This window comes from Nematostella vectensis, chromosome 1 (genome assembly GCF_932526225.1).
Source record: "Nematostella vectensis chromosome 1, jaNemVect1.1, whole genome shotgun sequence".
NCBI lineage: Eukaryota > Metazoa > Cnidaria > Anthozoa > Actiniaria > Edwardsiidae > Nematostella > Nematostella vectensis.
This window is the reverse complement of record NC_064034.1, coordinates 14,685,795-14,701,405: the sequence shown is the minus strand read 5'-3', so window position 1 is coordinate 14,701,405 and position 15,611 is coordinate 14,685,795. Positions and strand designations below refer to the sequence as shown.

Sequence of the window (15,611 nt, the reverse complement as noted above, 5' to 3'; positions counted from 1 at the left end):
GTTTATAGGATTTGTAAGAAATTCACAATAAAACCACACGAGACTCATACTGTTAGAAGTGATCATTTTTATTACCTCTGTGAAGTATCGTAAAAATCGGCTATCTTTGCCTACTGTCTAGTGTGTTTTTTTATTGTGACTTACCTGAAAATCATCAAAACCACAAACTTTTAGCTTGGGCTCCCTGTGCTCTAAAATCCAAGATGGCGGTCGCACGCAAATTTATCGACAAGAAAGTTCTTCACAATTACATCCGCAGTACCGATGCTCATAATAAGGTAAGATCCTAGACAGACGTAAGAGAATCAGCATTAGATATCTTTTTGCGTTTTTGTACTCCTAAATCAGAGATAACGCAAAGCTACAACGGAATTCTCTTAAAGATACCATTCTTATTTAACTTATACACAAAGCTTAAACCCTACTTTACGTTCATTTTTTTTACTCTACAAAAGATCAGAGAAGAACAAGATATGTGGCGTCTTCGACAAGCACAGAACACACAAAAGAGTGATTGTCTTGCATCATTAGCAGCAACTAGCAAAAGGTAAGTGCAATCTTCTTAAACACGAAACCGCGCTATAAAAGGGCCTGTGCCAGGCGTTTGTCACCTTCAGTTGTCATTCAGCCTCCGAAATGACAACAGCTCCCGTAGCGCTTTGTATAACAATGCGAGTAGAGAGGAATAATTTTAACTCTATCCTGCTTAAATTATTTCAAATTACAACAATTCATAGAATAAACTCTACTAGGAATATTCAAATTAAAGGGTTTCACATACCGCATAGAATGACAATAAACACCGGTATATGTTGAATTACGATTACACACGCTATTACGCAATCTCAGTCTCGCAATCTCACACTTGGCAGCTAAAATATCTACATTTTAGCCTATAAGCTACCCCTGCAGAATCCCTCCTTTGAAAGTAAACCTGTAATATAACTAACAAAGCTTTTGTAAAAAACTTGTTCTAACCAGTTAATAAAAGGATGAGCGAATCGCACGGTACAAGCCGCGATTGATAAATATACTACCGTTGCGCAAGTCACGTTGAAGATTCTAAGTTGTAAACAGACGATTTAAAAGCGAAATAATTTTAAAATCTTCAGCAAAATTGCTATACTCTAGGACTTAATTTCTCGTTTCCATTGCTATTTTTGCTGTTAACGGCTAAAGATTGTCATAGAGACATTGTAACTCGAAAACTCGCCTCTCGTGTAGCGCATTCCGTATTTGTCAGTTGTTTCAGAAAATCAATGAATAACGTCCTAAAATTCTTCAATAGCTCAACCCGAATCCCGAGGGACTATTGCATGCATGTTCTATACTGTGTAGCGGCTGTAAAGATAGTGTGGGCTCGTAAACATGGCGGAGACAAGGACGATTCATGAATGGCCCGAAAAAATTGGCGCGTAATTCGAATTCAACTCAAATCTTGGGCAAATTTTTGCGAGAATCAGCTCCTCTTGTGCTTCTAGATTTCATATGTGATGTATAAGTCTACTTTAAGTTTCTAAATATGTTTTATTTTCGCCTCTGAATTGTACGATATATAAGCAAATCAAAGAAATTTATTTTCAAGCTTCGAGTTTCATTACCTCCGGCCATCTTTACTTCGGATTTGAATTCAAAAGGTGTCGATTGTGGGCGGTCCTTACCCTTTAAAGGCGCAGTTTTGTGTTTAAGTTATATCTAATACGCGAAGGAAAAAGTGTTTGCCATATCTCAAGGAGAAAAGGAGGGACTAGAAAACTCAAGAGCCACACGAATGGCAATCCCTAGCTAAAAGGGGGTACCAGGAATGGTTTCCACTTTCAAATGATCAGTCAAAGAGAAGCTGCAATTCAACGATTTTTCTAAGCGAGAGAAAGCACTCGCAAACGCGAGTTTGCGTTTTTTTAAAAACTCCCACAATGATATCGATTGAATAGTTAAATATTAGATTTAAACTACAGAATAAAAACTGATTCTAAACCATTTTCAACTTCTATTTGTTGTTAGATTCAGTTCTGATATCCTGTCGGTCCATGTTTTCTTCGTACGACAAAACAAATCTCAAGCTTAGCCGATCATACATAAAGCCACAGACCTTCGTGTCACATTACACAGAAAATAGTAAGGACCCCACCACCAAAAAACAACCAAGACCGGGCCGATGAAGCAAGGATTTGTGGTTTTCAATGTCCAAACAAACTAAAAAAACTTTGATTGCATTTGACTTGAATGTAGACTGCAAACTCGCAGGAATTTCCCGCCAAACACTCTGAACACAGGACCCCCAATAAGGCAGAGAAAAGTGAGAGAAAATATTTTCGGCATAGTTTTTTTTATAGCATAGCATATAAAATTATTTCTTATAGAATAAAATAAAGATAATTTATCATGAAACTTGATACATTGAATATCGGTAGCAATCCTGTTATATTGGTTTATTTCCGATATGATAAAAGATGCTATGCTTCAAGTTTGGCAAAACATGGGAGGATACACTTTTCAAATTGACTTTATTTAATTATGATGTAACCATTTCTTTTTTTTTTTTCAAATCAAATAGGGCTTTAATGTCTTTTATTAATTATAAACATAAATGTTTCACGGGTACCCACTAGTTGTTTGATATTCGCCAAACCAAAAACAGGGCTTAACTATGCACATTTTACAGTAACAGATTTGCCACAGTGGTCAGTAATCAGGATAATCTTACTCTCTGTGAGAGAACTTTGAGAAAGAATTCACCAGAAACAGACACTTAGCTATGGGTACCACATCCTGTCAAAGGAGGTGGCCAGAGGTTTTCTCAGCAGCACTCTTCCCCCCACCCATACATGATGCATTTTTTGTTATGTTTTGTTATGTCCTTGACAATGCTATCATTGTGTAATTTGTCTTGTTTTGATCGTCTGTAGAAGAGGAAGGTTGCACAGTGATGAACCTTCAGATTCTGGTGAGAGGAACACATACTGGATGAAGCAGTTAACTGAATTTGAAAGCTCCTGTACTGATAGGTAAGATTTAATTCTACAGTAGGAACTGTACCTTGTCTTGTCTTATAAAGAAGTAGACTTGCCCTTTTTTGCACTGTTTTTAATATTAATTTAAACACTTTTTCACAATGGTAAAACAATATGCAATGCGTTTACTATTCACAATGCACACAGACTATTATTTGGAAAGGAGTAAAATACTTAATTAGCCATGAAACTCCTTGATTATATAGTGCAACAGCACTACAATGACCAAAGACAAAGTCTAGTGAAATAGGGCTTCTGGAATTACGCGGAAAAAAACTCGGATTCTTGGCTAAATTACGCGGAAAATCAATCATTACGCGCTAAATTACGCGGAATATCAACTGTTACGCCCAAACAACATTTTGTACCGAAGAAAAGCACGAAATAAGAATATCTCTCATTTTACACGAGAAATAGAGGTAACAACCCTAAAAGAACACATCAGCTGTGCAATTAAATGTTTTGTCTTTCAAAATTTAGCCAAATTACGCCGGATTACGCGGAAATTTGTGGATTACGCGGAAAAAGCCAAATTACGCGCTTCCGCACAAGCGCATAATTCCAGAAGCCCTGAATATAACTTGGCAGCATCACAGTTTTGACTGAAACAGCATCATAACCAGGAGGATTCCAATTTGCATGCACATGCTGACATCAAGCGTGTCTTGATACACCAATCAGAGCTTGCGATTTACAAGTGTAGTTGTATTGTAATATGTTGTTATTCAGATGGGGTCACAGTGGCTACAAAGAGCTTTACCCTGAGGAGTTTGCCTCAGGTTTTACTGACTCTGATGATGACTCTGAAGATGAGAAGAAAAAGAAAAAGAAGACTTCAAAGAAACGGTAACTTACACTGGTGAATTAAAGATTAAACTGGGTTTAGTATGAGGTTTGATAATGTAATATCATACAAAGCAGCTACACAAAACCCACCCAACCCTGTATCGACCAAGAAGGGCGTTGTACAAAACCCACCCAACCCTGTATCGACCAAGAAGGGCGTTGTACAAAACCCACCCAACCCTGTACCGACCAAGAAGGGCGTTGTACAAAACCCACCCAACCCTGTATCGACCAAGAAGGGCGTTGTACAAAACCCACCCAACCCTGTACCGACCAAGAAGGGCGTTGTACACAAAACCCACCCAACCCTGTACCGACCAAGAAGGGCGTTGTACACAAAACCCATCCAACCCTGTATCGACCAAGAAGGGCGTTGTACTAAACCCAAAACCCACCCAACCCTGTACCGACCAAGAAGGGCGTTGTACACAAAACCCACCCAACCCTGTACCGACCAAGAAAGGCGTTACACAAATCCCACCCAACCCTGTACCGACCAAAAACGGCCTAATACGTGCAACCCGATCAGGTCCAGCATAGTACAACAACGTAAAGCTACTTTCAGACTCAACTTTTTTTAATTCAAAACAAAATACAAATGTTTGACTTGATCACATTTTTATCTTCCCAGGCCTGTGCATTTTGCGTGATGTCGACATTTCTGTCTATTTTCCTCAATTTTTCGGCAAACGTAGCGGCATCAACTTCGTCCATCTCCCAATCCTCTTTGAAGAGTTGGTTTGCGTTCTGCGATAACAAGCAAATAAACAGGCAAAAAATTTACAATATACATATACAAAAGCTTTAAAGTGTTGCTGGGTGGTGTTTATACCTCGTATTTGAGAGAGGCAAGCTTTTGTAGTTTTGCTCCGTCGACTGCTTTTTCTTTTACTCTTCCACTGTATTCCCTAGACATATATGAAACATCATGTGTAATACAATGACAAGCTACACACAAAACCGCCCTTAGAACAGCCCAGTAGTTTTAATCCCTACAAGACTTGTGATCTTCCATCCTCTTTTGTACTATTTAGGGGGGAAAACAATAAAAAGTAACAAAGCCTTCGGCGTCAAATTTTTAATGGTTCATGGACAAGTAAATTCCTCTAATATAATAAAGCTATTTCAAACAAGGTTTTATTTGTGAAAATATAGTAACGCATGTTGCATCATGGTTACCACGCGATGTAGGTGTTAACTGGCACAGCACATAAACGATAGAAATACTAATGCTCCAGGCGCGTTCCCAGGATTGGCCTATGCGGGGGGGTGGGGGGGGGGGTGCACAGTCATAGGTATCATTTGAAAAAAGCATAGAAGATTCCTTAATAAGAAATGACACACTTTTTGGCCACCCGCGCGCACCCTGCACACCTCTACGCGCCTGTTCTCTGAACCCGAATTCGTTTGGTATGATACCCTAAAATTTACCAAATTTGAATTAATTGTGAAAAAAATTATTTTCGTCTCAAAGTTACCGTTATTTATCCTTGAAATGTATGCCCTAGTGTAATTTAAATGAAAATATATTTTTTCCTATAGTATTCAGCTTTTAAAAAATGTTGGCGAGCCGTTGCTAGGGGCAACCGGTCTGTTTGCAATTTGTTTTGATCTAGAAGTCGGATTTCAAAGGGCCTATTTCGATGGGGTTTTCGATTTTCTCTTGTTTGGGTTCCCTGTGTTTTATCCACGTGACTGAATAGATCACTAACAAGAGAGTTTACATGCAGTACCTTCCTAAATATCGATCTTCACATTTCAACATCAAATCAAAATACAACCTTCCATTTTACTCTTCAAATATGCCTAAATTCGCTAACCAGAGACGCAAAAAGCGGCGTTTTTGTGGGAACCGCTTTACAGGAAGTCTCAATTTAGAGGAAAGCGAGTATAAGAGAGTTGAAAACAGTCCTAATGAGTCGGAAAACGAACCGAGTTGTTCGACTGACATGGAGCCTGTTCAAGAAGGCAATCCTGCAAAATCTGCTCCTGCTATGGAGCCTGAGGGTGTACAGCGAATCTTTAATCGTTCTGTAGAGACCCACAATATCCGTTACACTGAATATTATGGTGATGGCGATTGCAAAAGCTTTAATAGAGTTGAGAAAGTCTATGAGGCTGACAATATTATAGTTAAGAAAAAGGAGTGTATTGGGCACGTACAGAAGAGAGTTGGTAACTCCCTTCGAAAACTGAAACGTGACACCCCAGGTCTAGGCGGCAAAGGCAAGCTAACCGATGCACTCATTGACAAACTACAGAATTATTATGGCATTGCCATACGTTCAAATGTTGGAAACTTGGAGCAGATGTGTAAGGCAATTCATGCTAGTCTTATGCATTGTGCTTCTAATGAAGCCAGAGTGCTGCATGACCACTGCCCGACTGGAAGCACAAGCTGGTGTAAATATCAGAAAGACAAAGCAGACCACACCAATACATTTAAGCACAGTGCTGGTCTGCCATTGGAGATACTGGCCAAGGTAATACCAGTATATGTTAGGCTAAGTGAAGCCAGTCTGCTGGAGAAATGTCTACATGGCAAAACACAGAACCAGAATGAGAGTTTGAATGCAATGATTTGGCAGCGAGTGCCCAAGGAGGTGCATGTCGGCAGGGATATTCTGGAATTGGGCTTGTATGATGCTGTATGTCATTTTAACATGGGGTACAGCTCTGTACTAAGACTGTTGGAAGCCCTCAAAATCCCTGCCGGCAAATATACGGAAGCAGGCTGTGGCCTTGAGGATACTTATAGAGTTCGGCTTGCAGAGTATAAAAGTAAGGAGGCATCTAAAAGAAGGAGAAAGGTCCTGAGAGGCAAAAGAAAAAAGAAAGAGGACAAGAAGAAGCAAGCTGAGGGCTCTCTGTATGATCCTGGTGGATTTTAGAAAGTATGATCTGAACACTGCCCTCATATTATGAATTTACACATTTACGTTATCTTTAACTTGAGATTTCTCAAATTGTGAGATTTCCGTATATTAGTAATACTCTAACAGTGATATCTTCCAGAGAATTTGTTGGAATTGGCTATTTTTTTCAGGGGATGTGCAGTATATGTATTCTTATACAAAGACCTAAAGGATAAACATTTGCTTTAAATCTCAAATTGAAAATAATTTTCAAACCTGACAAACAAATATCCAAATATTAGTTTCTGACAAAATATTCCTCTAATTTGAAAAATATCACCAGGGTAATTTCTATACTTCATTGTATGCATATGTTGTAGTAGAAGATTTCCTAAAAGTTTGGTGGCTATTGATAAAAAAATAAAGGAGTTATCACTGTAAGACTGGATACCATGATTTCGGGGTAATTAAGCCCCCTGGTTGCCATAGCAACGCAATGTTTTGTCAAGTATGTCAATAAATTTATCTGATCACATAGGTTGTATGTATGTTGGTTAAAAATTATTCTAGTGCTTTTCAAAAAAAGTCACCCCTCAGGGTCTCACACCACCTTTTAACACATTGACCCCTCAACCTGCCTGTACCGGCTTTGAAAAGTACCCACAACCCAAAAAACCCATAAGTGCAAAATAAACATTACAAGATGAAGATACTCAGGCATCAGTCTAAGGGATAAATGGTCTTGAAGATATGCATCCAACCAAGGTGTTGGCAACTACTCTTAAGCCAAATAATAGCATAGGTTCTTTGACAAATTTCAAATCGAACAAGGAAAGAAAAGCAGAATCACCCCTCTCAATAAAACGCTCAAAATACCACACAAGGGAGAGAGATCAGCAAACACAGCTCAAGACACAAATAGAAACCTTTATTCTGATCCTCCAGGTTCGTTTCCATGGCCTCAAAACACAATGTCCACTCCTTGAAGCCTTGTAAAACCACTTAGATGCCTTTACGGATTGCAAAGCAAAGATCCAGGGAAAAAATCACGAGGGGAGGGACAGTCAACACTCTTCTCCCCAAAGTCAGACAGTTTTTTGTAAGTCTTTTCACCCCCAATTCCAGGTCATACAGACCCAGAATAGTAGTGTAAACAATTTTGGAATCAATTTGGTTTCAGAAAAGACAGCATTTAGGAGAGCTGTGGTGATTCATTAGAAAATTATTTTCTCATCCAGGCAAAGCTAAAGAATCCAGGCAAAGCCAGAAAATCATCATGAATCCACCTTTGCTTGCAAATATCCATAAGCAAAGCACTCAAATATGCCCCAATAGACTTCATGATGTCCTTAGACACTCTCCTAATATGCTCATAGCTGTATTTTTGATCAAAAACACAAGCAATATGCTCATAGTTGTATTTTTTATGAAAAATACAAGCAACCATCAACTTGTGCTGGCTTCAGCACAACGACGAGGGATTAAAAGTGGGGACCGCAAAGCACTGTTGGAAAGCTTGGATACCGCTGACTAGGTGCAGCTGTGTTTGACTTTGACGGGCTGTATAAAACTCAGAATAGGGGGGGAGGTATCTGTTTTCAGTCTGTTTTTTGTAAATTCAGCTCAAAAATAGCCAGGAGTCAATGGGTTAATAACACTGATTTGCAAATTTACTTGGTACCCAGGCAACAAGGATTACGACACAAGTTTTCTCCTAGCCAGTTAGTAAGCTCTATAGTGTGTTAATTCGGGAATCCTAAAACCCGAAGAACTGCAATTTCCGAATTAACCCTCTGCCAGTATTCTCTCAATGCAACTCAGGTGTACATATCTCTCTCAGTCAAGCCATCTCACTGTAGACAGTTTGCCATGCACAAAGTGTGATCCGCTAAAAGGTCAGATTTGAGTCAGGGAAGTGGAAAAACATTTGTAAAACCTTCCACTTCCTTTACCTAAAACTTAACCTAATAAACACAATTGTACTCACTCAGATGTTACTTATCCATTGAACGACCTAAGGAAAAGGTCATTATTTATCGGGGGGGGGGGGGGGGTTGGATGCTAAGTTGAATTTTTTTCCGGTTCAAAAATTGCGACCCTACCCTTCATCGGCAATAAACTGCAAGGTAACTTCGACTCGAATGAATTGCTTTCAACCACAGCTTAGATCCATGTGGGATCTAGAGCTGCGACCGGGTCAGCGTGATGCCATCGCAGCATTAGATCCCTCATAGAGCTAAACTGTTGTTTTTAGCACTTCGTTCGAGTCGAAGTCGCCCTGCAGTTTATTGCCGATAAAGTTTAACTGAGGCAAACCGGCTATGCCATGCTGACAAGTCCTAATAAGGACAAAACAGCTGTCCATGGTTGCCGAACTGCACGGGAAATAGACTGGCTAGCGTCCCGTGTACTGTCCAAAAATTAAGGCCCTCCACCAGATAAAAAAAAAACAGAACTAAAATTATTGTGTGTGTGTGTGGGGGGAGGGGGGGGGGGGTGACATTCCCATAAAGGGGCGGCGGAGCAGGCCTTAAACACCACCAAACCGGAGAAAAGTTGATTTCGAGCCCATTTTTCAGGGGTGTAAATAATATTGTATTAGCTCCTTCCCAACTGAAATCTTATTAGAATATGTACCACCATTACCACCAATCTGAAAAGTTAGTAGAGGGGTGGACATGAATTGAAATTCGTAAATTCATTGAAGGAAGTTATAAAACCAAAACTGCAAGAGATGAAAAAAGTAGAGGCCACACTTTAGGGGATAATAATTTTCAACACAAGCCAAACGAAACTAATGAAAGTGCAAGCAGAATGCGCATCACATTAATTCATTTATTTTGTTGGGGGTCTGGGGTTCTCCCCAGGAAAATCTTGAAAATTCCAGACTTTTAGGAGGCTCGGAAATTGATCAGAATACCTGTTCAAAAAATAAAGCCCTCCTCTAAAACCTGTATCAAAAATTGAGGCCCTCCTCAATGGTGATGATGATGGGGTGGTGATGATGATGGATGAAGATGGTGAGATGGTGATGGGTGGTGATGGTGGCGGGTGGTGGTGGTGGTGATAATGATGTTGGTGATGGTAATGATGGTGATGATGATGATGGTGATGATGATGGGGTGGTGATGATGATGGATGATGATGGTGAGATTGTGATGGGTGGTGATGGTGGCGGGTGGTGGTGGTGATGATAATGATATGGTGGGTGATGATGGTGATTATGGTGGTGGTATTAATGATGATGGTGGGTGATGATGGTGATGGTGGTGTTGATGTAGATTGTGATAATGATGGTGGTGATGATGATATATGATGATGATGTAGTGATGACGATGGTGACAATGATGGTGTTGATGATGATGGGTGGTGATGATGATGATGGGTGGGGGTGATTCTTGTGGTGATGATAGTGATGGTGATGATAATGGTGGTAATAATGATTATGGTATTATGGTCTTTTATATAGATAAAAATGTTGTCATGTTAGCGTAGCCTTACCTGCCATGGCAGTGCTGGTCAGTTTCTTTTCGCCGATATCATTTCCTTGTGAGCCTGCGACGTCTATATAAACATTTTGTATTAAGGGGGATTAAGAGTTCCGGCCTCTTATTTTGCGAGCCACTATTTTTGTGGGGCAAACTCATTCCGAGGTCACTACCCCTTTATGAGTGTCTAGTGGCAGAAACAAATCAGACGTCCCAACCTCGTTCCGATAATAGCCTCTTCTATTCTTGCACACACGCGTATATAGCTTTCAAACGATATATTTTGTTGATGGGAGATGTATGAGGATAACTAAAATCTTTCTACAACGTTTCACTCGCGAGAAAAATAGCCCCTGGGAAACAGTAAGGAACGAACTTGGCAAAAAAGCCGTCGCGACAGGGGTATCGCAATGTGCACGTGATCCGTGGCTACGACACGGCGGCGGACGAGTACCCGAGCCACCTCAATCTGTTTAGCGACGAAGGTGGGACGTACAATAGTGGGAAGCAGGTGGGTTTCATACGCAACGACGACCACGGGGGCGTGCAATATAACCCTTTTGCGCCTCCCAAAGGTGAGGGGCTGACAAAGCAGGGCTAGGAAGACTCGATCGTTCGGTCGAGGCGTACGTCTACGCAGTGCTTGGCGCGCAGGTAAACGTCCGTTCCTCTATCGCGGGGGCCGGTGGGCCGACCATGGAGGCGCAGGCGGAGTTCACGAAGCTGCTTGAAGACGCGATCATAGAAAACGACATCGCTCAAAGCGTGCAAAGGTACCAGTTAGCCGTGCAGGAGGCCAAGGTGAGACTGAGTCTTGCGGTCGCACCAGGAGTATGGCTGATGCCGAGCGATCTAGTGATAAACACGCAAAGCGTCGTGGGCTACAACAATAAACTGCAGAAAGCCACAGACTCCATGACCCCCGGCGCAAACGCGATCAACACCGAGACAAAGCCAGTCGGTGCTCATAACATGGCCGGTGGGCATCCTAGGGTGCAACACGTGACTGATCCGAGGATCGACCGCGAGGTGCGAAGCAAGGCTTTCGCACTTGCGAAAGTGCACGCAGAGGGCGCGGCGCCTGCCCCATCTCCATGTATGCATGCTGCGCGTAGAATGACAGCCGCCGGAACGGCAAGCGCACCCGGGCCGGGCGAAAAAAGTGACCACATCGCCCTCAAGGCGGGGTTGTCGGCACTCGCAGTGGCCGCGGTGTATTACTTGTTCCGATGATTGCTTTGCATTCGACGAACCAAGAACTCGGCTGCGGTTAGAATGAGCAGCCACGCATTTTCGCCAAGAAATTTCACCGCTTTTCCTGCAGCCTTAAACACGAAGTTCGCGATGCTTCCTACTAGCCCAGGGAGAAGCTCGCCTAGCTTTTTCCCGATAGCCTGAAGCCCGTTACCGACCCCTCTGGCCACCGAGGAGAGCGACTTGCCGAGCGACGTCACAATGGCCGCGATCGTCGTCGCTACGGCCAACCCGATAGTGGTGACGGTAAAGCCGTACTTTTTGAAGATGGCTTTGATGCGCTCTCTGAGCGGCTTTCGGTTCTCGAGCTCTCGGTTTTCTCGTTCTAGTTCGTCGATCTCGGATAGCCATTCCTTGTTGCGCTCACGGGCTTCTTGGCGACGACTCTCTGACGTGTTAGGGTCGTCGATGGTCTCCCTGTCTGTGGTTACCACCCCCTGCAGCTCTTGAACTCGTTCTGTGTTCTCCTGGATGACCGCGTTTATCTCTGACACAGACAACATCGCCAGCTTGAAGCCTTTCAGCTTTGCAAAGTCCTGTCGAACGCCCCCGTTCTCATTTAACAGCTGTCTTGGTTTAGTCCAACCTTCTTTGTCGAGGTTGCGAAGCTGTATTAGCGTCTTTCCCCTCCGGTTTGACTGGAACCGTATCAGATTCTCGTTAAGGTCTGGGTTTTTCTCCCTAAGGGACTGGAGACCGAGTCTTGTCGCTGCATCCTCTGTGGTGAACGAGGTTTTAGCGGTCGTTTGCGTTGAGCTTCGCGCAGTCATGCTATGCGCAGCATGCATACGCGATGACGTGCTCGTCATTGGGATCGACTCCCCATCGTCTCGTCGTCCCCCGCTCCGCGATCGGCGGACGCACCCGGCAAGGTATCGTCAATGTCAACGTCAACATCATCCATGATGCGTGCGCATAGCCCATGCTACGCTATATTAGACATGCCTAACAGTCCGCACCATAGCCACGTGGCTTCGTACTTTATGTATATATATATATATATATATATATATATATAGTGTTGGTTTGAGAAAAATACAAACTACATAGGTTTCCCTACAGGTCTGTTTCGTGGTTGCCACGAAACAGACCTGTAGGGAAACCTATGTAGTTTGTATTTTTCTCAAACCAACACTATACACCGCTCTACTTTCGAGTATTGAGCACTTTCTATGAAAGCCTTCAACCATCATTTTATATATATATAAAATATATATATTAGGGAAACCTATGTAGTTTGTATTTTTCTCAAACCAACACTATATATATATATATATATATATATATATATAGATATAGATATAGATATATAATATACGTAATACGTAATAGGAATGTCAGTCAGCGATAAACTTGACCCCCAACGAACACCCAGAACTCCTCTGGGTTTGAAAGCCGAGAGAACTGTTCACCGGGTCACTCTCAACCCGTCGACGGCTTCCCCCGGCGAGACGCTATAGGTGGCGGTCCCAAAGCTATCGGAAGGCGTCACGCTCGTGCCTGGCTCCTTGAGGATCGGTTTCGATCTCTCCATCTCAGGCCAAGCAAATAATACCGTCGTGAACAACGTCGGCCGAAATCTCGTGAGCCGCCTGAAAATCACGTTTGTAGGAGAAACGCTCCAGGACACCAACCGCTACGATGTCTTTAAGACATCGACAAGAAGACATTTATGAGGAGCTTTACCTGTCCAAGGTCGAGAGAGAGGACCGTCTGGAGCAGGGCATACAGTCAGAAAACATGCGCAAGCTTCGCTCCAAGGCTGGCGATAAAGCGACTAGTAACGCCAAGGAGAACGCTCTAAACGCCGCCCACGGGGCGAAGTACACCATCCCGCTAGACCATTCTCTGCTGACGGACCACGGCGTAGTGTACCCAAGGGCGCTCTCCGAGGCACTGCTATTCGAGATCACACTCGCAACGGCTGACCAGGTAGTAGTCGGAAGCGATGCTACCAAGTTATCCTATGGCATCAAAAACCTAGAGCTAGAATACAAAGCCTGAGGGACTACAACCTCGCCCGGTCTGCAGCCGCCGCTTACCAAAACGGCACAACGTTCTTCTACGAGCAAGTGAACCTCCACAAGACCTTTGTGATTAGCAAAGGGACGGACAGCATAATCAACGAGAGTGTCAACCTGCCGCGAAGGTCTATGAGTGGTCTGTTGCTCCTCTTTGTGGAGCCATACACGGCAGGGGCTCGCTACTCTGAGAAGTTACCCCGACATCAAGAGCGTTCGCGTTACAATCGACGGCATGCCAAACAAGGTCTTCAGCCAGGGACTGCGCCCCACGGATTTCTGGAGGGAGGCGAAAAGGCGGTTCGTCCGCCCCTTCCCGGGGGGGGGGGGGGGGGCACAGCGGAGCGCCTGCCGCTCCAGCAGTCAGCCCCGAGTCGTTCTATGGCGATAACAAGTTTGCTCTGTGGATCGACCGAACGACGGACGACAATGCTATCCATGGGGGCGGTCTCCGATTGGAAAACACCCGCGATGGTGTGCATCTCGAGATAAAACGCACGGCAAGCGGCCAGGGTACCGTAAACTGTCACGTGTTTGTGGTGGCCGACGCCCAAATGAACCTTATGAACGGACAGCTAGAGTCCATGCAATACTGAGCACAGACCAGAAGTGCGCGAAGCGCTGCGGCAGCGCGGTATGGACCCGAAAAACATCCCATTTGACGCTTTCATCTTGGGCCCGACGTCATGCGGGAAGACCCAATTCATAGTGGACCGGCTGCGCGGCCCTTTCCGGGGCAAGTTTGACTACATCGTACTCGTGTGCCCTACCTTTGTCTACAACAAAACATACGACGGCTTCGGCGAGGGCGACAATCGTCTGTTTGTCGTCACACCTGAGGCGGGTCAGATCGACACACTGCTGAGGTTTGTCTCCGCTGTCTTCGGAGGCACTAATACGCTAATCATACTCGACGACTGTGTAGCCTCGAAAGACGTAAAGAGGCGCTCTGACCAGCTCGTCAACTTGGCGTTCAGCGCGCGCCACGTGGGTATTAGTGTGTGGATGATCACGCAGCAGCTAACTAGCATCACGAAGCAGTTCCGTGAGAACATCGCGTCCTTGGTGGTCTTCTATACGCCGAGCAAGGCTGACATGAAAGCTATCCTGCATGACTACGGCGCGGAGCTCTCAGAAGAGAAGATAAAAGAGTACATGAAGGCCCTCAAGACGAAAAAGTTCTCGAAGTTAGAGTTTTGCTTGCGTCACCCTTATACCATCGCCCTAGTTGAAGGGTAAGCGCAGTAAACCACCGCCCACGTATACGTATACGTATAGGTATATGCATCAATCACACCGTCCTCAAGGCACGTGAAACGTACACACGTGTTACACCCTAGGGTGCATGATGAGCGACGAATACTTTGAGAGTCTTCTTGAGGGGGGCGCCGCCGTCCTCCCGGCCGTCGAGTCGTTGGGCTGCTCGACGCAGCCTGCCGGAACGGCAACCGGAGGTCAGCAAACTGAGATAACAGACGCGAGGGAGAAACTCGCGATTTTCGTAGCCTCGGGGAAGTCGAGAGAAATGGTAGGCAAAGCCCTGACTCACGACGACGTGAAACGCATGAGCGCCGAGGAAGTGAGGAAGTACGAGAAGCGATACGAGACCGCTCTAGCCAGCCGGAGTACAGACGCCCTGGCAGACAGCTTTCTGAAGCTAACGACCAAGCTAGTAGGCATGGCGCTGCCGATAGACAGTGTGGTCGATCTCCACAATGACCTAGTGTCCGACTACATTTTCAACAACGAGCTCCACACATTGTGCGGAAGCCTGTCTCTACGCTGCAGTCGTTTGATGGCTTTAGCCGTCGGGGCGTTACACGTAGCACGCCATGTGAACACCGCCGGAACGGCAAGCGCTGACACGAGGTGTCAACACGAGGTAGCAGTCGCGGACCCACCAGTGGTTTGCCCGCAAACGCACACTGGCGAGTCTGCCACCTCAGAGTAGACGTTCATTTGAAAGCTTGCCACTTCTTCAGCAGCCAAGTTGTTGCATCACAAATGGAGGGACCTCAAGGAAGTACTAGTGCTCAGCCTGCCGGAACGGCAGACGGGTCAGCGGAACCTGACAAACAAGCTGCTGCTGATGACCATCATCAAAAAACTGCTCATGAACCTGCACGTACGCCC

General features: G+C 44.3%; 1 protein-coding gene and 1 long non-coding RNA gene across 3 annotated transcripts; one reads left to right on the top strand and one right to left on the bottom strand.

Annotated features, from left to right (window-relative positions):
* Window positions 1-156: 156 nt before the first annotated feature.
* On the top strand, window positions 157-3,928 carry LOC125570148 (uncharacterized protein NKAPD1-like). 2 transcript variants are annotated; one of them, XM_048731287.1, is made up of 4 exons: window positions 157-278; window positions 438-547; window positions 2,910-3,008; window positions 3,744-3,928. In XM_048731287.1, the coding sequence occupies exons 1-4, from the start codon at window positions 204-206 to the stop codon at window positions 3,862-3,864; spliced, it is 405 nt and encodes a 134-aa protein (XP_048587244.1). In that variant the 5' UTR covers window positions 157-203; the 3' UTR covers window positions 3,865-3,928. The 2 variants fall into 2 exon arrangements, with proteins under 2 accessions (XP_048587244.1, XP_048587248.1); XM_048731291.1 differs by having other exon boundaries at window positions 159-278; window positions 456-547.
* Window positions 3,929-4,419: 491 nt separating this feature from the next.
* On the bottom strand, window positions 4,420-5,109 carry LOC125570146. Its single transcript, XR_007312525.1, has 2 exons — window positions 4,693-5,109; window positions 4,420-4,607 (listed from the first exon to the last, which is right to left on the bottom strand). It is a non-coding gene; the product is annotated as an uncharacterized LOC125570146 (long non-coding RNA).
* Between the last annotated feature and the right edge of the window lie 10,502 nt (window positions 5,110-15,611).